Source organism: Peromyscus californicus, unplaced genomic scaffold (assembly GCF_007827085.1).
Source record: "Peromyscus californicus insignis strain IS unplaced genomic scaffold, ASM782708v3 Scaffold_20__1_contigs__length_68692818, whole genome shotgun sequence".
In the NCBI taxonomy this organism is placed as follows: Eukaryota; Metazoa; Chordata; class Mammalia; order Rodentia; family Cricetidae; genus Peromyscus; species Peromyscus californicus.
In genome coordinates this window covers 36788273-36809994 of record NW_026294503.1, presented here as the reverse complement: position 1 = coordinate 36809994, position 21722 = coordinate 36788273, and the positions used below count along the sequence as shown (strand labels likewise).

The 21722-nt window shown below is 40.0% G+C and overlaps 1 protein-coding gene across 3 annotated transcripts in view; it reads left to right on the top strand.

Annotated features, from left to right (window-relative positions):
• The window catches only part of Fam135b (family with sequence similarity 135 member B), a 285796-nt gene that overhangs the window by 212097 nt on the left and 51977 nt on the right, over positions 1-21722 (top strand). For all 3 annotated transcript variants that reach the window (XM_052747946.1, XM_052747947.1, XM_052747948.1), the window contains exon 8: positions 20291-20444. In XM_052747946.1, coding sequence (XP_052603906.1) covers positions 20291-20444 — 154 coding nt within the window. The remainder of the gene's footprint in view (positions 1-20290; positions 20445-21722) is intronic.

Below are 21722 nucleotides of genomic sequence, written 5' to 3'. Positions count from 1 at the left end.
TTTACACAGCACCCAACTTTGTATAGTTTGGGTTTGGGGCTTTTATTGAACATGTTCTGTTTGTTGTCTGAAGGCCAGGTGGGGAGGGGCTTCCAGGCTTTCTCTGCCTACTGGTTTCTTTTATATTGTATCCTTCATATAGCTTTCCCAGCCTCTATTCTCCTGTCACAGCCTGATGGTCTGGGGCCATGTGAACCAGGTTAGCACAGAGAAGTCATAAACAGACTATAATCTCATGGTATGGGGCTGTGTGAACCAGGTTAGCACAGAGAGGTCATAAACAGACTATAACCTGATGGTCTGGGGCTGTGTGAACCAGGTTAGCACAGAGAGGTCATAAACAGACTATAATCTGGGACTCAAAAGATACTCTTTATCATCATCCTTGCATGTGGAGTACTGATTGGTGGTACCTACAGTTTAGGGCAAAGAGGCAAGGATGGATGCTGTTGCAGCGAGCCCAGAAAGAGTGGAGTGGTGGCCAGAGGCAAAAGGAAAAAAAAGGTTATTAAAGCAGAGGAGAGACAGACACAGATGGCAGAGGTATGGTGACAGTAGAAAGGAGAGAAGCTGCGGCAAAGTAGATTTGAAAATCTTCTCTCATAAATTGTATGGGCTTGACCATGAGCTAGCTTCCTACTGAGGGGAATTAGCAATATTGATTTACGCTGATATGTGAATGCCTGAAACTATTCCTTTTGTATTACCTTAATCCAGGTTTTAGTCTCTCTCTCTCTCTCTCTCTCTCTCTCTCTCTCTCTCTCTCTCTCTCTCTCTCTCTCTGTCTCTCTCTGTATACAGGTGCATGTGTGTTGCTTGCAAGTACCTGTGAATGTTACTTGTACACTTACATATATTATATATGTGTTTTAAGTAATCATAAAATAATATCTCCCTGTGGCTTTCAGTCATCTTTTGTGTTCTTTTATCCCTTTCCCTCTGTGTGGCCCTGCCTCTCAGCTCCCCAGACAAAGCACACCTTCCCCATTTTTCTTTTTTTGGCATAGTAGCCTTCGTGCCCTACTACCCCTTTTCCTAGGGCTCCTCCCCACCTCCCATGGTCCCTTGTTACTTTACTGGTATCTGTGGTTACTCCATCTTGACTACTCCAATCTAAAGCTCCATCACTAGGATCCATAAATAAGAGAGAACATATGGCATTTGTTTTCTGGGTCTGGATTACTTCACTCAATATGATCCTTTTAAATTTCATCCAATTATCCAACAAATTTCATTTTTTTCTTTGCAGTTTAACAATATTCTGTTATGTATAGGTACAACTTTTCATTCCCCATTAATCAGCTGGGGGACATTTAGGTTGTTTTCATTCCTTAGTTATTGTGAATAAAGCAGCCATGAATATGGCTGAGTAGGTATCTGTAGAGTAAGATGTTGAGACTTTTTAAGCATATACCAAGGAGGAGTAAAGATGGGTCATAGGGTATACATACTTTTAACTTTTTAAAAAATAGTTTTTAATTGATATAGAATAACAACTCTTTTCATATCCCCTTTCCTCCCTCCAGGCCTTCAGGTCCCCTTTCTCTATCCATTCTCATGTGGCCCCTCTACTATCAAGTTAATGGCCTCTTTTTCTTTGATCATTGTTATTGTGTGTGTATGTGCACAAATATTTAAATACAACCTGCTGGGTTCATTTTATTGTTTGTATGTATATGGTTTCAGGGCTACCTATCCTGCACTGGACATCCTGGATGGGAGCTCATCCCTGGAAGGGGCTAATTTTCTTTCTTCCAGGAGTCATTAGTTGCCTGTAGAGTTCTTTGTCAAGATGTGGGACTGTGGGAGAAAATTTCTTTTTCACACTAGCATGTCTATTGACACTATCCTTGTTCTAGTCTTGTTGGTGTAGCCATTTCTAGAAGAGACTTTCATAGATGACTTCCTGATATTATAACTCTTACAATCTTTCCACCGCCTATTCTGCAATGTTCCCTGAGCCATAGACACAGGAGCTATAATGTAAGTGTATCCACTGGGGCTGGGCTCCCCCACAGTTTGTTGATCTCTGAATTGTGTTCAATTGTCTTCTGTGATGGTCTCCATTTTATTTAAAGAGAGGGGTCTTTGATGAAGGGTGGTAGTTCATTTACTTGTGGGTATAAGAATATGATTTAGAAGCTGGGCAGTGGTGGTGCGCATGCCTTTAATCCCAGCACTTGGGAGGCAGAGCCAGGTGGATCTCTGTAAGTTTGAGGCCAGCCTGGTCTACAGAGTGATATCCAGGACAGGCTCCAAAACTACACAGAGAAAGCCTGTCTCTAAAAAACAAAAAACAAAAAAAAACAACAAACAAACAACAACAACAAAAAGAATATGATTTAGAATGCTGTAAGGAATTATGTATGCAAATCACTTGAGCTGACAATATTCCTCACAAGAAGCACAAACAAACAAAAACCTCAGTACCAGGCATAAGAAACCTCCTTTTGGATGGTTGGTCAGAATTGCCCAAGTGACTTCCCAAACAATATGGACCTTGATGTGGCCCTTGGTGGCCTCTCAGGGATTGAGGGTGGGCTCTTATTGTTGATAGCTGGCTCTCACACAAAAGCGTCTTTCCTGTCATTTAGCTTCCGTGGTTCCAGAAAATATTATCTGAGATGCCAAGGGAGGGAAGCAATTAAACCATCCTATCCAGCTGCAACACCTATGAATCAGAACAATGACCAGCATGGAATAAATACAAAAGGTGAAATAAGTGGTACTCACATGTTTGTGGGGGCCAACAGGTGTCTAACTGGACTTAAGGTCCACTGAACAGTCATGCCTAGTACTGGGAACCTAGCCAGATTCTCAAGGAGAGTGAGGTCATATATCTTAGAAGAGAATCTCACACTCTCACATCACTTTCAGCTTTTTGAAGAATTTTCCACACTGATTTTGAGGGTGGATGCACCAGCTTCTATCCCACCAAGAGTGAATGAGGGTCCCCCCTTTTCCCCACATCCTTCCTACCATTTGTTGTCAGTTGTTTTCTTGATCTTTGTTTCTTAAACTGCACTTCCTTGGTATGTTTGCAGCCCCATCCCAGCATTTACAGTTTATGATATTTACAATAATCATTGCCCACACCGAGTCATAACTGAGTTCATAAGGGTTCTGGGCACTGGTATTAACTGCTGTTCTGTTAAATGACTAAAGGCAGGAAGTCAACTCTGTGATAAAAGCTGTGAGGGTCAGGTTCTGAGCTGAACAACTCTAGCAAAACTGGAGTTATGATATATAGTCTCCGAGTGTCAGCCATTCCCCTCACCAGTATCCTCTTTTCTCCCTGAAAAATCAGCGGCGCCAGAGAAACATTGAAGACCCATGCTTTCTATCTCCATTGCTATGAATAATTGACTATATTTGATAGTTTCTATCACCTTGAAATATCACTTTTCAGAGACTGAAATAATAAAAGATCCATCTAGGAACAGGGATGGGATATTACCTTCTGTTTCCATGGAGACCAAATTGCTAGTGTTCTCTCTGTGATTTTTATTGGCAGTTGCTGATAACCACACTTGCTGGGTTAGCCTGGCCAGTAAGTACATGATATTTATCACTGCCTGCAAATGTATGGAAATCATCCCAACTTACGTTTACTCTTGGATTTTTAGAAGTGACCTTTCCCCCATAGTTTGTTTCAGTTTAACTTTCTCAAAGGGTGTACTGCCTATGCCAGGTAAGCAGTTTCTTAGGCTGAGTTGCTGATCTGATATGTGTGTGTGTGTGTGTGTGTGTGTGTGTGTGTGTGTGTGTGTGTGTGTGTATTCTTCTGGGTCCTGTAGCATCCATGGAAATCTGTCTACACATGAGAAAACCAATGCATTGAGAAGTAGGTGCCTTTTTACATAAGGGCTGTTGACTTGAGCTCAAATGCTCACTGACCTCCACAGAATTCTGTAGTACTCACTCCATTTGCATATGTACACAATTGACCTGTGATCACTTTCATGATCATCCTCATGGTTAAGACACTTATGGTGATTGACATACAGTAAATATTGCATAAATTGTAACAATTTTCTCCGGTTTCTCCTTCTGCTGTTTTTAATTTTCTTTAGCTACAATTAGAAGCACTAGAAAGAAAAATATTACTATATTTTCATATGCATAAATGATATTCAGTTAACTCAAGAACTACACTTATATGGATTCAGTTTTATTTTCCCCCAAAGTCTCTTTACTTGTGTGTATTTAGAAGTAATTAAATTATCATATCCCCATGAACACTAATTTTTTATTAAAATGCTTAATATGGGGGTTAGATATGTCTTCATTACTGGTCTCACTATTTGAAATGGAGAGGTAATAGTTGGTATAGTATTTTAATTACTTATATTTAAAAAGCTACCAAGGATTAACCCCCAAGCTCTGTGAATGTCTACCATGGGTGTTTCATAGCGGCTTCAAACTTCTTGTGTCCCATTATGTCTCCCTTGCTTTCACACTTTATGACAAAAGGGACTATGGATTTTCAAAATACTGACATATCCTCAGCATTGTCCATGTGGGAGAAAACTCACATTAATAACCCCAGGAAAAAGAGGAACAGGGAAAGTTTCTCATATTCATGGGAAATGTAAGAATTGAAACATGGCTCTGCTAGCTCTTAGGCCAAGGGCTCTTTGAACTAATGTTTTATTGTCTAGATATAATCGTGTGAAAGCATGTAGGTAATTCTAGCCATAAATCACATTTCCCACTTAATTATTGTTTATGTAAACAGAGATTGTAGACAAAATTTTCAGACTTTGGACCTCAGTGGGTATGCTTTTCAGAATCTTGGTGATAACCAAAATGGTGACAGATGGCATATTTAGCCCTCACAACAACTGTGTGGTTAGAACTGTTCCAGTAACACAAGCATCAGCAAACTGCATTTGTGCAGTTTGTTCTTGGTCACACAGCTGTGGTAAGCTGTGATAAGTTGGTAGATACCACAGCCTGTGCCATTTCTGTCCCTAGAATATCAGCTGTCCCTATGTTTGCTTCTCAACCACGAGATAATTCCTCATTATTATTATTTCTTTTTCTCCTTGATGGGGCTCTCGGATCCAGAAAAAGTACTATTTGTCCAGAAAGGCTTTGTCTGCATTCCTTTCCTTTATACCCAGTGCAGAGATCATCTCCCTGCACATATTGTTCACTTTAATGCAAACTGAAGACCTCTCTCTCTAAATTAATCATTATCTACATGCACATTTATTCATCAATACATACCAGGTATACAAATGGCACTGGTTCTCTGACAATCCCTAGCCCTAAATTTATGAGATACATCAACTCTTATTTAAATTTCTCCTCTCCTCCAATGACTATAAATCTTGTTATTAATAACTTTATATAGAGATTTTTCTTGTGGTCATTTTTTATTTACCCTGTGGAAAGTATGTTTTATTGATGTACATTACTTATAGAATTATATTATGATATTTTCATGTATTTGTATAGTGTACATTTATCATAATCACACCCCCATCATCTTTTGTTTCCTACTCTGGATAGTCTCCTTTCACTTCCCATGAGGTCCTGTTTCTAGTTTGTTTTAATTAAACTGACTTTTTAAATTATTTTTATTATTAATTTTCAGTTAATGTCTTAGTCACTGTTCTATTGCTATGAAGAAACACCGTGACCAAGGCAAATCTTATAAACGAAAGCATTTAATTGGGGAATTGCCTACAGTTTCAGAGGTCAGTTCATTATCTTCATGGCAGGGGGCATGATGGCAATCATGGTGATGGAATAGTAGCTGAGAGCTACATCCTGATCTACAAGGAGAAAGGGGGGGGGAGGGAGGGAGAGAGAGAGAATATCTAGGCCTAGCATGTGCTTTTGAAAGCCACAAATCCCACCCCAATGACACACTTCCTCTAACAAGGCCATGCCTTCTAATCCTTCTCAAATAGCACCACTCTGTGATGAGTAGATATTCAAATGTACGAGCATATGGGGGACATTCTTATTCAAACCACCACAGTTAACATACAAAATAATGTTTCACTATGATATTTGAGCATCTATGCACAATTATGCTTTGCTTATAAACAACCCCATGTGAACCATCTAGTTTAATCAACATCAAGAACCTCACAACCACCTGCCCACATAGAACCTCCTTCCTACTTCTAGTGTAGGCAAGAAGTGTGACCCTCTTGGATCCAGGCATTTAGATCATTCCCAACGCAGACAGTCGCCTTGTCTACAGGCACACATATTGGAGTATGTCAGCTGTGCCATTCAGCTTCACAGTCGGCTCCAGCATTTATCAGTAGAGAGTGACCTCATTCCTCACCGTTCACAATTACCACTGCCTCCCTGAATTGCCTATCAGGGTAGCTTAGAGAATTATGTTCCATACTGATCTCATTCTCTTTCCCAAGAGAACTTTCACACAAATCAATGTTTGCTCCAGGTTGAGAGAAAGTGGCTTTTAGTACCTGAGTCATTTGTAGAAAGGAGGCTAGGTGAGAGAGTGGGGAGTCCAGGTAGCTTACCAAAGGGCATCAGTTGAACTTGCTGCAAATTAACTTTGATGCTTCCAGCAAGGACAACACATGACTTGGTTTCTGAAGTGTTCTTCTGGTCCCAAAGTGTTTGCATCCTCTTGCTTCATTTAATGGCCATAGCACTTCACACATTGGGAACCTGGCAACATGACAGTGGGATTACTTGCTGAGGATTTTCTATGTACTAGAGAATGGACCCTGGACTTAAGACAAGTCTAGTTCTATGTTTGCTCTGGGTCCGAACAGTGAATTCATAAAATATTTTTCTCAAGTGGCTATGGTAGTAGATTTATAGTTATAAAAAGATATGGCTGCATGGATAACATTTAGGTTAGACTTATTTACACTGAAGAATAGTATTTGCTAAAATGTAGTATTGAATCTTTACTGTTCTCCAACCTCTAACCATGTTAAGCATCTTTAGACATATTCTGATTTATCCTGCTCTAGCACTCTGCCAGGGAGCTATTAGTATTTCTGTTTTACAGATAGGAGAAAAATGTAATTGAGGAATAGCTGTCTCAAGACCTATTATATGAGGATTTGGAATGGAGCTGCTGGAATAGAGATCTGTGGGGACATTTTCTTGTTTCCTGAAATTTTCCCTAAGTGGTTTGTTAACTGCTTCACCAGAAACCTCAGAACCATCCCCAACCCATTTTCTGACACCTCAGATGGACTGATTCCTATTGTTTTCATATCTCTTACTTGCCTTCCTCCACTGCCTGAGCATCATCATAATTGCTTCCGATTGGCTAACACAGCAGTTTCCCAGCTCATCTCTTTCCTTTTGCTTCTGTACTTGCACCCCACTCCATCCCTAATTTGAGGTGGTGAATCTTGTGTTTTTCATCAGACCAAACCATGAAAAACCTATGTCCTGTCTTATGGCTGTAAGCCTAACTTCAATCCATCTTCAATGTATCCCAAACATGCTTCATCCTACTACATTGATTTGGATCTTCACTTTGGCAGAGGCTTCGCTTTACGTCATATGTATTGACACTTACCTATGTGATTGGAATTTTGTTATGCTTGTCAGTACTGTTCTTACACAGCACTTTTCTTGCCTTCCCTAGCATGGTATGAGTGTCTCTATCTGAGCTAAAGTAACATTTGTGCATCAGATTATTACAGAATTTACCAAATTATATTGAAATCTACCTATGTGCTGCTTTATAAACTAGACTAAAATGGCCAGAATGCATAAATCACAGGCAAATAATTTTTCTATCCCTATTTCCACTTAGTAATTTGACAGAACAATATTGGGTAAATTGTTCTTGCATGCACAAATGATACATACAGTCTAATTCTGAAATATGACTGTTTTAGGTAGAATGACTCATGAATTAAAGAAGGATTAGTAAGTGCAGCATTTGAGGTAGGGAAGCATCAGAGCTGTTCTGACATGAGATAAGCTCTTAAGTACTGAAGTCTCTATGGAAAAACACTGGGATGATACCTAGCCACCTAGAACCTGATGAGCTAAGGCAAAACATCAGAGTATTGGTGCTCAGTTAGGAAAAGACAACTGATTCCAGGACAGAACATGCTCATTTGGGGAATACTAAGTCAAGATTTAGATTTTTGTTCCTGTGGTAGAAGGACCTCTAAACAAAGCCACTGAAGTCTACAGGAAAGTCACTTCAAAACAGGGTGAGATCAGACCTAAATCTGTGATCTCAAGGGCAGCAGAAGGTGCAGAGGGTCCATCACTCCTTCCTATCTACAAGGAGTTACAGTCCACTCAAGGTTGCTGCCTTTTCCCTGTTCCTAAGACAGCTCATTCGTTGACCTTCCATGTTTAATCATCTTTCATTGTATTTGCCTAGAGTCCTTTTCTCTTGCTTAAACTGATCTTTTCCCACTTAAATACACACATGGAAATTTGTAAGGGGGATGAAATCCCTTCATTTCTGATCCTTAGTGAGCTAAAATCCAATTCTAAGAGCTGTCAGATGCAAAAGTCAAGACCTGAAGCAATAAAAGACATCAAATTAGGTTGATGCTGTAGGTCATTGTGAAGAAGGAAATGGAGTAGGAGGAAGAGTAAGAGGCTAAAGAGGAGGAAGAGAAAAAGGGAGAAGACGAGGAGGAAGAATAGAAAGAGGACAAGGAAGAGGGGGGAGAGAGAAGAGTGTGTAAGGGCAGGAGAGGAGGACGGGTCAGAAGAGGAGCAAGGGGGAGAGGAATTGGACATATTGAAAGTGACAGGTAAGACAGCTGCCATCCTCTCCTGTTCCACCTTCTGCCTATTTCCTGTAACTTAAAAGTACTATCTTAGTGTGAATAAATATGAGACTATGTGCAACTAAGATTATTATAAAGATAGTAATTAAAAGAATGCAATGTATTATAATGACAGCCATCATTATTATTATTCGGTTCATTTGGGGTATATCTTGTTAGATTTAGTATGTACATATGAGGTATCTGACAGACTGTGTAATGTGTCAGTGGTCTGGCATGTGGATGGTATGTGATTCTCTAGAGTCAGCATTTCCGTAAGAAGAATTTGTCAGCGATGAATCACCTCTCTTACCATTGCCCTTGATCTTAACTTTAGTAATTTCCAAAGTTTTCATGTTAATTCAGGTGGAGGCCTGGCTCATTACACTGAACACACAGGCCTTGCATCTCTAACACATCCTTTATGGTGAAAAAAATACATATCCAGTATATATTCAGATTGAATCAGAGAGTTATTATATTTCCCTTTAAATCAGAACCTTCCTTCTAGCAAGAATGTAAATAAAAAGACGTTCATCAAAATGATGTTTGTGGTCTTAGGACGATCTGACAACTAAATTACTTGTTTGAGTTGAAGTCATTCTCAATTAGATTAAATATTAAGAATCCCATTTCCAACAGCAATAAAATCACTGGCTGTCGTGACATTTAGGGAATTGCTTTTAACGAACAAATGAAAGAAAAATACAGAGAATCAAAGAGAGGAAGCTGGAAATGTTTCCATAGGTAGATTCAGCTTTGTCAACTGTAGATTGTTAATTATTGCCTACACTGCAATGCTGTACTGACATCAGTCTCCTTAATTAAAGCATTTACTGTTCTCAAGGCCACTATTGATACTCCCATTTATAAAGTGGTCTATACATATCATTTGTGGTCCTATGTATTAGGGTCTATGTATCAGATGAGGGCTCTATCTACAATAGTGAAGAGATCTAGGTAGAAAGCAGCAACATCTGCAAGACTCTGGGGAAATGGGTTCCAATTCCCCCTTACTTCCTCCTGCTGTGCCCCAGTCCAGAGCAGGAAAGGAGAAATTATTTGTGAAGTGTGTTTGCAGTCCAATAGCTCGCATCATCACTCTACCTGTTGGATCCTTGTGTTATACTCTCTTTGTGTTGGCTTTTCCTGAGGCCATCCCTCTGACCATAGCTGTGAGTTGGGCTGCCTGGGCTACCTATGGCTCTCCCCAAGACAAATAGCTATTCTTTGGTGCATATTCTTTGTGAGACCCTCCAGGGGACCTGTCATGTGATCCTTGTTTGCCTGCTCCTCATCAGCAGTGCTCTTTTGTTGTGGAGACTGGATGGCATAGCTACATTGCCTGCGGATATACAGACATGCCATATAGGAAGGTACTCATTGTCATCATCAGAGGACCAGCAAAGATTCAAGCAATGCCAACTAAATCAGTAACCTCAATGAAGAAAGGCTGGAATGCAGTATACAGACAGCAAAACAATGGTCATATGATCTTATACCACACGCATACACAGAAACTTAAACTATGTGGTAATATTTGGATGAAATATGGCCATCACCATGACTCAGCATTACTTAAAATTTGTTCAGATTATTTTCAGTCTATTAATTTTGATTAAAAAAAGCTTTTTTGGGAATTCTTTACTCCTGCATTGTCTGTGAGATCTAGCATGCTGTTTCAACATCCAACAAGAGGTTAATAATGATACAAATCTTGTAGAGTTTATTCAAAAGCCCTAAGCAAAGTATGATTTATTTTGTGCTAATAATATTTATTATTTTGGTTTCTATGATTGCTATCATTATGTGACTATTATCCAGACAAGCTTTGAGCTGGCTTTTGGTAGAAGTTATTTAGAATGGGGACAGAGGATCTGTGGTCTCTTCTGTGGCTTAATGATCTCTCAAGGCGCTTTTTTTTTTCTACAGAAATCCAGAGGTGGCTAATGTTAGTGCAGAGGTCTTCCTCAATGAATATGGGTTGGTACTGGGTGGAAATATGGTCTCTGGTATTAGGCATGCCACATTCATATAACAGCTACGTCCATACTGGGGACCAGTTTGGAGACAGATGAGCTACTTTTGCTTTTCTATACCACAGTCAAATAAACTCCCCATATTCTATGTGTCTTAAGTTAGGAGACCCATGAGAACCTACCTGAGAGTGTATGCCTCTGGTATCAGAACATACATTATGTTCTTAATGCTGTTCAGCTCTGATCTACTTTCCAGATCTCCTACAAATTGGGTCACATGTACAAAGACCATTAAGAGTGTCATGGAGAGAAATAAAGAACACATTCACACAATAAGCCTCAGACCTCACCATTAGACAGTAACTGTAGATGATAATTGTTGATAATGATGATATAAAATCACAAAAGTATACAAATGTTGACTCATTAAGTCACTGGACCCTCAGCAATTGTCCAGTATAAAGACACACAATGGCCACAGTGTCTCTAGTCATGGGTACTAGAGAAGACTATAAAGACTCACAATTCTGCAGTGGTATCTGGGAGTATGATCTTGGAAAGAGCTTCAGGGGCTTGGAGTGGACTTTGTTGGACTCTTAATAAGGTATATAAATAATCCTGCTTATCTGAGATCTGTTTCTTCTTGCTGCTGCAATTTTCAGTAACTCTGTCCACACTGCCTTGTCTCTCAGTTCAGAAGCTACCAGTCAACTTCAGAACTGTGATTCTGGTGAGAATAGACTATCACTTTGTGGAAAAGCACTTGGCCTTAAGCCAGGCATGGTTTGGAAGTCCAACCTTGTATCTTAGTAATTGTGAGACTGGAGGCCTTTTACTCAATGTCTCCAGACCTATTATACGTCTGTAAATATATCGCATGATGACAGCTATCTTAAGCATTGAAAGGACCAGCAGTGGTGACCAGTGGGAAGCCAGAATCACAGAGGAGAAAAATTGGAGAATTTAACTAATATCTTTGGTTAAGAGAACACATGGATATTAAAATCTGTATGTTGCTACAGAGGTGTAATGGTAGTGGACACTATGGACTCCCTTGAAGAATGCCTTCACTTGCAAGACAGGGAATTGCTCAATTTCTTTTCCCAAATTCATCATTTGTTTAATAAATAGTATAGAGAATCTAGGACTATTTTGCTGATGCTATTTCCATGTAGGAAACAGATTAGAACAGAGAACCGGTGTTCCCAGCAACAACATGTTCCTTCCTCCAACTTCTTCCTCTGGTGGTAACTGGACTCAAGCAGATCAGCAGGTAGTGAGCACATAAGAACCAGTAGAGAGCTGAAGACAACTCCCATAGTCCACTGAGAACTCACTCTTTTAAAGTCTGTTTCAATCAACTACACAGAGTCATAAGGTTCAAGAGTGTATAATCCCTATATAGTAGGAGAAGGACACAGAATCAACTTTATTACTGCTATGGCCACAGCCATATAAACCCATTCATATGATGATCTATCTGTGAAACCTAAGGTCTCCTGTAAGTAGAAGAAATATATTTTAATTTGGAGTAATACATACAGAGGTTTTTTTTTTTCTTCATTGGTAGTCACTCATGCCTATTGAGGATATTCAGTCATATGACTGAGGAACTACTTAGTAAGATTATCTTAATTTCTTTTCTGTTGCTGAAAAAAAGTTGGGAGAGAAATAGTTTCTTTTAGCTCACAGTTCAAGGCACAGTCTATCATAGTGAGGAAGTCAAGGTCACAATAGCTTAAAGTAACTGTTAAATAATCCAGTCAAGAAGCAGAGAACAATGATGCACTCCAGTACACAGCTCCCTTTCTTAATTTTATACAACCCAGGACTCCACAGAATATACGTTATTGTCCGTATTTCAGATGGCTCTTTCCCCATCTGTTATTATGATCAAGATATAATCCCACACAGGCATGCCCAGAGGCCCTTCTCCCAGGGGATTCTGGAGTCTGTCAAGCTGCCAATTAGCACCAACCATCGGAGAGACCTCAGCAATGTGTGTCTGGCAGAGACGACATTGGAATCTGGAAAGGAAAAGTGATTTTTCCCAAACAACAGCTAGTTAACAAGAAGATGAAGCTATCAATAAGGAGATTTCTTCTCTTTGCCACTGATGGAACAGGTTTCCTCTTTAAAGCTGAACCCTGACCTGGTGAGAAAGTCAACTCAATTACTTCTTGTGTCTGTGAACACAGGCAATTGTCCAAACTGAACAAACTACTGGAAGAGGAATTTTAGAGTCAAGCTCTAAGTAGGTAGACTTTCAGTGCTAGCTCACTCCCGAGTTCTTGACCTGCTGCTTGCCTGGCCCAACAGCCGGCAAAAATTACTTCCCACCCTACAGAGGGGTGTAAATAAGGAGACATATTTTATTTCTTTGTTATGTATGAGGTCTACCCTCCAATATTGGAAAAAGTGGAAAGCTAGGAGATGAGCCACATTTTATTCACTCCAGGCAAAAGCCATATGATAGACAACAAATCAGGCAGCTACATGCAGGTGCCTAGGCACAGGCTAGCACACACAGACTGAACAAAGGTGAGCATAGACATACATGAAGATCGGCATACATGCCTCATGCCTCATGGAGGTAGACACACAAGGTAAAGACACACACATACACACACACACATACACACACACACACACACACACACACACACACACAGAGAGAGAGAGAGAGAGAGAGAGAGAGAGAGAGAGAGAGAGAGAGAGAGAGAGAGAGAGAGAGAGGTGGGCTGGTTAAAGACCAAAGGCACTCAACTCTGACCTAAAGGACATATTTATGCAAAATTCACACAAAAGTAGCATTCTGCAAAAATAGTTTTGCAACAGATTACATCACTGATTGCTTTGGAGTTTCTCAGACTTCCAGTGTCAATCATTTTATGCAGACTTATAGCCCCATAATGTTCAGAATTAGCCATGTTGGACCATGCTGGATATCCAGATCAGCGACATGTCCAGTATAGCCCTCTTTTCCCAACACCATGAGAACTGAGTCACTACTGTGGATAAAGCTATTAAATAATACAGGATATTTCATAAAGGACCAATAATAAGTAGCTCTTTAATGATGTTTTGTACATTGTTGTTGTTGGTTTCTACTAGTACAAATGTAATAACAATATAAAAGTCAGTGAATTACCAGAAGGGGGAGCATAAGGCCCTAAAAGTCTTATCAGCCACACAGCTTCTGTGTAAGAGATGGTCACAAAGCAACTACCAGCAGGGGTTTGTGCTGGTAAAACTTAATTTTTGGTGACACAACCCAAAATTAAGGGCATAAGGAAGGACTTATTTTGACTCATGGTTTCAGAGGTGTCTGTTATCATCTGAGTCTTTATTTTCCTGAGCTGTATAAGCCAGAACTTCACAGTGAAGGAGCATGGAAGATCACAGTTGCTCAGTTTGTGACAGAAGGAAACAGAGTTAGCAAAGGTCTAGGGTGAGACACAGCCTTCAACACACGACTCTAGTACTGTTGCTTCCATCCAGGCCCTGGATCCCATGGTTATACCACCTCTCAGTTGTCCATCAGTTTTTGAATCCATCAATGAATGGAGCACTGATTAGATCAAGGCCCTCCTGATTTGAAAAAGATTGGAAAAAGCACAGGGACAAATAGCCAAACTAGTGGAAACACACGAACTATGAACCAATAGCTGAGGAGCCCCCATGGAACTGGATCAGGCCCTCTGGATAAGTGAGACAGTTGATTAGCTTGAACTATTTAGGAGGCCCCCAGGCAGTGGGACTGGGACCTGTCCTTGGTGCATGAGCTGGCTTTTTAGAACCTAGGGCCTATGCTAGGATACTTTGCTCAGCCTTGGAGAAGGGAGGAGGGGACTGGACCTGCCTCAATTGAATCTACCAGGCTGAGCTGAATCCCCAGGGGAGTCCTTCCCTTGGAGGAGGTGGGAATGGGGGGTGGATTGGGGGGAGGGTGGGGGTGGGGTGGGAGGACAGGGGAATCAATGGCTCATATATAAAATTAAATTGTAAAATAAAAAAAAGAACAAAAACAAAAAAAGAAAACCCTTGGGACATGGCCTTACAGAACACTCAGAAGTGTGATTTCTTAATCTCCTGGGTGTCCTCGATCCTGTCAATCTGATGATCAAGGTCAACTATCACAACATTCTAGGTCAAAGTCTGATTGAACACACAGTTCTGTTTTAAATAAATATATAGAATATTAACACCATTCCATGTATGTATTTTCACATAATGGTAGCAACAAAATCGCTGATATATCTTGACAAAAGAGCTTACTTTCTTGGGAATTCTTATTTCAAAAATTACTAATATTTAATATAAGCCTAGTTAATATTTTAAAAAGAGAACAATAATAATGATACATAAAACACTGTTAAAGGATCACTTATCAGAGTGTATATGCAATTCATATTAAGCCTGAGCAAGCCTGAACAGCATTATCATTCCAGTGTAAAATTCTGGTTCACATCCACAAATTGTTAAAATCCCACAGTTCTGAAGGAGGACAAGGTTAGGGTCTTAACTTAAGTTTAGGTTAGAACTTAGGAGACAGGTGTATGCTCACCAGGTCCATGGTGTCTTGAGCTACCATGTCCCATACAGGATGCCCTGGTCACTCCTGCATTTGGCTACTCTATATATTCAGTGGCTACCAATGTGCTGGATGTTGGACAGAGTGAGATCTAGTAGTAAAGACCAGAGGGAAAGAAGTGAAGGTTACATATGGGAGACATAATCAGCTGGTTTCAGATGCCTCTGTGAATCTGGCAAGAAGCCCAATTGGAAGTGTGCAATTCAGAGGTCTAGAGCCCAGTACTATACTTAGATGGAGCAGTATACATTTGAGAGGTGTGTATACACAGGTAGGATCCAGAGCTCACAAAATTATGTTTGACTTTTCTATAGTCTGGTAGGTAATAAATGTCATACAAAGTAAAACTTGAACATCTGATCAGTTAACTATATACCACACATTGTTGCTATACCTACTTCCAACATTGGGAAATCTGTTCTTCTGATGTTAATGGGCAAACTCTACCACATGGTTAATGAGATACTAATTCATAAGCAGAGAGATATTTGCACATATCTACAAGTTAATAATGGAGACCTGTTGAGTTGGTCTTAGTTATTTGGTTTTAGTGGGTTGATTGTTAGGCTGCATTGTCTGTGGGGATGTTCATGAGTCCATCAGGGACTGAGTCCCCGAGTGTGTGCAAGTGCCTTTTCAACAGGTACTGACTCAACATTTTACCTGAATGCCCTCATTTGCTCTTTAATCGCAGTTCTGTGATGCCTGTATTGTGTGTGGCCCCTCTTTGTGAATGATGTCCCTGCAGTACTAAGATTGAGAGCACTCTATCCAAGGTGACAGTAGCAAAGAATCAAACCAAAAACTCAGACAGCAACGTTGTTTTCTCTGTTGGCTTTTCCAAGGTCTCTATTTTACTTCTATCCTCTTGTGAGGATATTTCCTACTTACACAGGATTTAAGTCATCCATAGAAAGGAAGCAACAGCTGTCTTTTGTTGTGTATCTACCTGTGGACAGAGTCCAGTCCAGGGGATGTGAGTTCATGGATTGACTGGAAATGTGCATGCCTATTTAATGCCTCTTTCACTATTTGTAGATTTCACTCCAGATTTAGAAAAGTTGGCTTCTACGTGTTTTCCCTTATACTTTGAATACTTCATGAAACTCTGGTGGAGGGATACTGGCCTTTCTACATACACATGGGCTCTGCAGGCCTACAGGGCTGGTTGTGTGATTTATGTACATTATGTTGTCCAATTCAAAAAGTTACACCTTGTTAAGTTTATGGACAATGGGATTTATTCGGGGATTATTTTTTAAATAATACTTTCCAGCCAGTTTTCAGAATAGCTGCTTAGATTAGTGTTTAGACTCCTTACCCATCTCCATAATGATAATGAATCTGCCTTATGAAGACTCACCAATTTTTTTTGTCTTTCTTAAAACATCCATATGACATTGAGGCCTGTTTTAAAGTTCAAACTTACAAAACAGAGACTGTCACCTTCTTCCTCATTCTTCAGCTCCCAAAGTCCCTTCCACTCCTTCTTCTGAAATGTTCTGTTATACAGATATTACATTTACACTCAAGATGTCAGTTCAGTAGTTATGACTGCCTCTGTGAAATTTGCAATAATAACCAAAACAAAACAAAAACAAAAACCTACCATCACCACCACCACCACCAACAACAACAACAATAAAGTAAAACAGAGGATGATGTGAGGAAGGGTAGGAGGAAGATTAAATGGATTTGTGGGGGGCGGGTAAGAGAGGAGTAGAGAGAGTAGCAGAGTGGGCATATGAATGTGATCATGGCACATTGCATTTAAGAAGTATGACATTATTAAGAATTAAAAATATAAAATGGAAGTCAAACTTAGCAGTTTTCCAGAATGAATTCTTTACCCTCTTCATTAGTTTCTGGGTTGCTTTTCAAAAGAAGGCCATGGTGGTAAGAGGATGGAATTTTGAGAAGGCAGAAGGACAGAAAAATGCATTCTCAGGACTGTCAGGAGCATAATGACTACTGTATCTGATGCCTTTATAATCTCTTCCTGATTTTTATTCCTTCTTGGTCACAGAAAATGAAGACAACTGGGGACTTCTGTGTTAAGGCCTCTGTCAGAGCAGGTAGACCTTGGCTGAGCATCTGTTCTCCGACAGGTGCAATTCTCGGCTCTCCCCTCCCCCCACCGCATCCTCTCTCTGAGTATGCACCCAGACAGAGATCCTTTGCTTTAATATAGGCTCAAAAAGCTATTACTGCCATTGGAAAGCAGAGTGACTTCATCTGGGGCCTTTAATTCTTTGAGCCCCAGTTTTTTGATCTATGGAATGGAAATATGGAAATAGGTGTTCTTGTGACTTGGGCTTTGGTCTGATCCAAAAAAACTCTAAGTCACATTGCTGTAAAAGAAAAACTAGAAATATTCAGATCATTATCCACCTTATGGGCATGTCTATACATGTAAAATATACATACATGCAATAAGTTCACATAACTGTGTATATATGCATATATGTATTTGGATGTTTTCTAGAAAGATCTATAATAATTTTTCTGGACACTGGAGAATTGCATGTTATGTTTGGTGATACTAAATTTTATTTTCCTTAGTCCAAATCTGTATTCAACTTTGGAAAGAGGAATGAGAGTACCTACCTTTCACACAGAATTTGTTAGAGATCAAATGAGATCAATACAATGGAGCTGTCTTTGGGGCTCATTAGACAGGATTTCCTATTGCTCTATGGTCCTGGGAATTCTAACATACTCCTTACTGTACACAAGCTCTGCTGGTCTTTCTACAACTATGCTGGCTACTTTGTGTTCAATCTGAATATAATATGAGAGATAACAAACATAAACAAATAGGTGATCCTGAGAGCTGGGCAAAGGGACACATTCTACTGGGCTGAATTTTCTGAGTAAATTTCTTGATTCCAAATCACTTTTTTCATTATTCTTTAACAAAATCTTTTTATTATACTGATATTACTTAACATATAAGAATCATAATTAAGGGTATGCAGCATTTATTCTTGGCAAGCAATAGCTGGAAAGCTTTCTTTCCTGTAGAGCTAATATTAATGATAGTCTACTTAGCTTTCTGTCAGCTCTTTCCATGATGAGAGGTAACTTTTTACAAGTATATACCAGAGTTAAACCAGTACAGTGAGGACAAAGGTTCACCTAAGGAAAACAGAGATGACTTATGGCAGAATATAGACTCTTGGGGAGGGACTGCTCATCCTGAGCTAGTCAATTTTATCTTGGTGTTTTACCATAGTCTAAGCTAGTTTGCACTGAGTAATTAAGACATCCTTCTGTTTGATTCTTTATTTCTATTATAGTTTTAGACAATGCATTTCGTTGTCCATATGGCATTCTTAACACTCTTTACAAAATGTCAATCAAATTATTTTAAGTCCTTGTTGCCATCCTTTTACAATTTAAGTTATTAGAAAAAAAAACTTACTATTCTTGGAATTGTTTAATTATGTTACCTCCTTAAATTCCAATTTCATCTCTATCATTTCTACTCTGCACTGCAACATGCATATAAACTACTCTCACGACTTGTTGTTATCCGTGTGTAATTTTTCTCTTAAGTTCAAATTAGAAAGACCAGCCAGCCTCATAATAAAAGGCAAGGTTATAGAACTCAGGAAATAAAGGCATTGGAAAGTGGATACTGTAGCAGAGGTATTTGTAGTAGTCATGGAGATATAGTGTTCAGGTTCTGCCTCCATCCTGAGCCAACCCTTTCATGCTGGGGATGTGGGGCCGGGGTGGGGGCAACCACTAATGACTGCTCTAGAAAGAGCTCCTTACCCAGGGTCTCATATCTTTCCCTGAGGTGGCTCATACTCAAGAGTTTTGATTTGTCATAGCCTTGCTAGACCAATTCAGCTCGCTTAGTTAGCAACAAGAAGAGATACTAAGTGGGATAGGAGGCTGCCATACTCACCACCCACGCAGACGCACCCACTGAAGTCAAGAGGGTTGATGCCACCCCCTCCCAGCTGAATCTTCCCCCAGAATGGGCAAGGCAGCAGCAGGGAACCATGAAGAGCCAGTGCTTGCTTCCACTGTGGCCAAGAAGGAAAAGATGAATGAGCTGGAGGGGGTGTGTAATGCCACCAAATATTCTTACCACTCAGTATCTTCAGTTTTCCACTGTCCACATCCCATTCCATGATTCCTTTCTCTGCTCTTAGAAAAAAAATATCCTTTGATTCACTCTGGAATATCTTTCTCTCGGGTTGGAAAGAGAAACAAATTGTGTTATTAAAGATAAACAAAACTGTCTTGTTCATACTTTTCCCTCGCATTGAGCTGACTGTGGACTTAGGCATTTTCTTGTTGTTGCACAAACCAAATTGTCTTTCTACCAATTCTATAGCCTCAAACAGATTCCACTGTGAAGAGCCTTCTTCTACCTGCACAGACTCAGAGCTCTTGTTCAGCACATCAGCACTGAGGACTCGACTTTATGCTTCCTTATAATTTAATTACAGTTTTATTCTTCCTTTGTAGCACCATCTGCTGCTCGCCTATCTGTTCTAATAATCTTCCTAATCCTCCCGCCACCCATGTAAAGGATTCCACTTCTGTCCCCCAACCTCTTCTACAGTGTATCCTCTGGGAATCAGGGAAAGTGACTTCTAAAAGGGCAGCAGTCAGTGGTCACAAACATTCTTAGTGGGGGCATTGTCAGCCTTACCTGCTTCTTCGTCATCATCGTCTACCATTGCTTTTAATATTATAACTATTAATATCTTACTTGAACATGATATAGCAGAGGTATGGCGTGCCTGTGGTTTTTCCTACTTGGCATGGATACAGAAGAGACTCACACTCAGCCAGCTTTCTTTCTGAAGTCTTCATATTATCTAAGAACCAGACCTGCTGTCCCAAAGTCCAAAATAGTCTGTGAATGTTGGGTGGAGGAGAGGGGCTCTGTGAAGCCAGGGTGAGGTAGAGATTCCTCAGCTCTGTTTCTTATGTCTCTTCAGGGAAGCTTCTACGTCCCCTCAGAGAACTGCATACAACATGCACACAAGTGGCATCGGGACCTCTGTCTTCTGCTCCTCCATGCCTATCGGGGCCTCCGACTCTACTTCCTGGTCATCATGAGAGACATTCCTGAGCTGCCCACCATGGAGCTGGGTAAGGGGATGGGAAGAGAAAGTCTCATGCCAAGTGCTGGCATTCCGTTTTGGAGCACAGATGGACAAAAGGTGGTATCCTTTTACAAAGGTTATGGTGAAAACATGTTTGGCCCTTCAAGTCTTTCTGGGCTTTACCTCGTTGTATTAAGAGAAACTCTTTGGAAAGACAAATGTAGTGAGAAAACATATGAATGCCCCAAGACACCCACTCATTCATTTATGGATCAAATATTTCTTGAACAGCTACCACACATCCTGTTCAATAACGTTAAGTTGTTTTTGTTAGAAATAATCTTGGTATTATACAAAGGGACATACAAAGCAAAAATATCTCATAAAGGTGATTATTTAAAAAAAAAAAAACAGGTTGTTTCAGAACTCAAGCTGGGCTAGCAACATACCAGGGCCACCACAGCTCTTGTCTGTCATTGCTGAAATAGGTGATGACTGAATCTCACTTCATTGGTAGAAGCTCAACTACATAATCTAAAGTGATTGTCTAATCAAGTAAAGGGGAAGAAGGGCATGGGAAGGGGAAGGTTTTTGAGTCCTTTAGTCCTTTACAGACTACCAACTACCACTGAATAACATACATACACACACACATATATACACACACACTTTCTAACATTTTCTAGAATAATATTCAAGGTTAAAGCCTTTTATAATTAAGAGGCAATTATAGAATTGCAATTTATAAACATGTATAACAGCCTTACAAAACTATAGAAATATAGCTATAGAAAACAATCATGCACACATGTATATTGACACATATGGCCATTCTATTCCGTGAAGGGGTCTGGAAACCTGCAGTGGCATGCCGTATTTGGTTATGGTGACAAAGAGATTGTTTTCCCAAACTGAACATCATGGAGATGAGTGAGACTCAAATCCCTCTTGAGTGATAAATAAGAGAAGTCAAACACAGGACGGAATACGACTATTGAAAGTCATCTAGCACAGCCATATGTAGCCATGCCAGAAGCCCTGAGTTCTTGCCCTGACTGCCTGTGGTAGGGTGCTTCAGTCCTGTCACCCTCCTTTACAGACTGCTATGTACTGTGGTTCTGCTCAAAGTCCTTCGGATCAGAGGCTCAACCCCAGAGCCTAGGATTCAAGGATAATGCACATTTCAGTGTCAGAATCCCACTGAGTGCTTGCTTCTTTGTCTCTTCCTCTGGATACCAACTTCTGTCAGTACCGTATCATTTGGCCTGTGTATTAAAAGTTGGTTGCATGACAATGATATATTTGCAAGTTTCTTTTTACCATC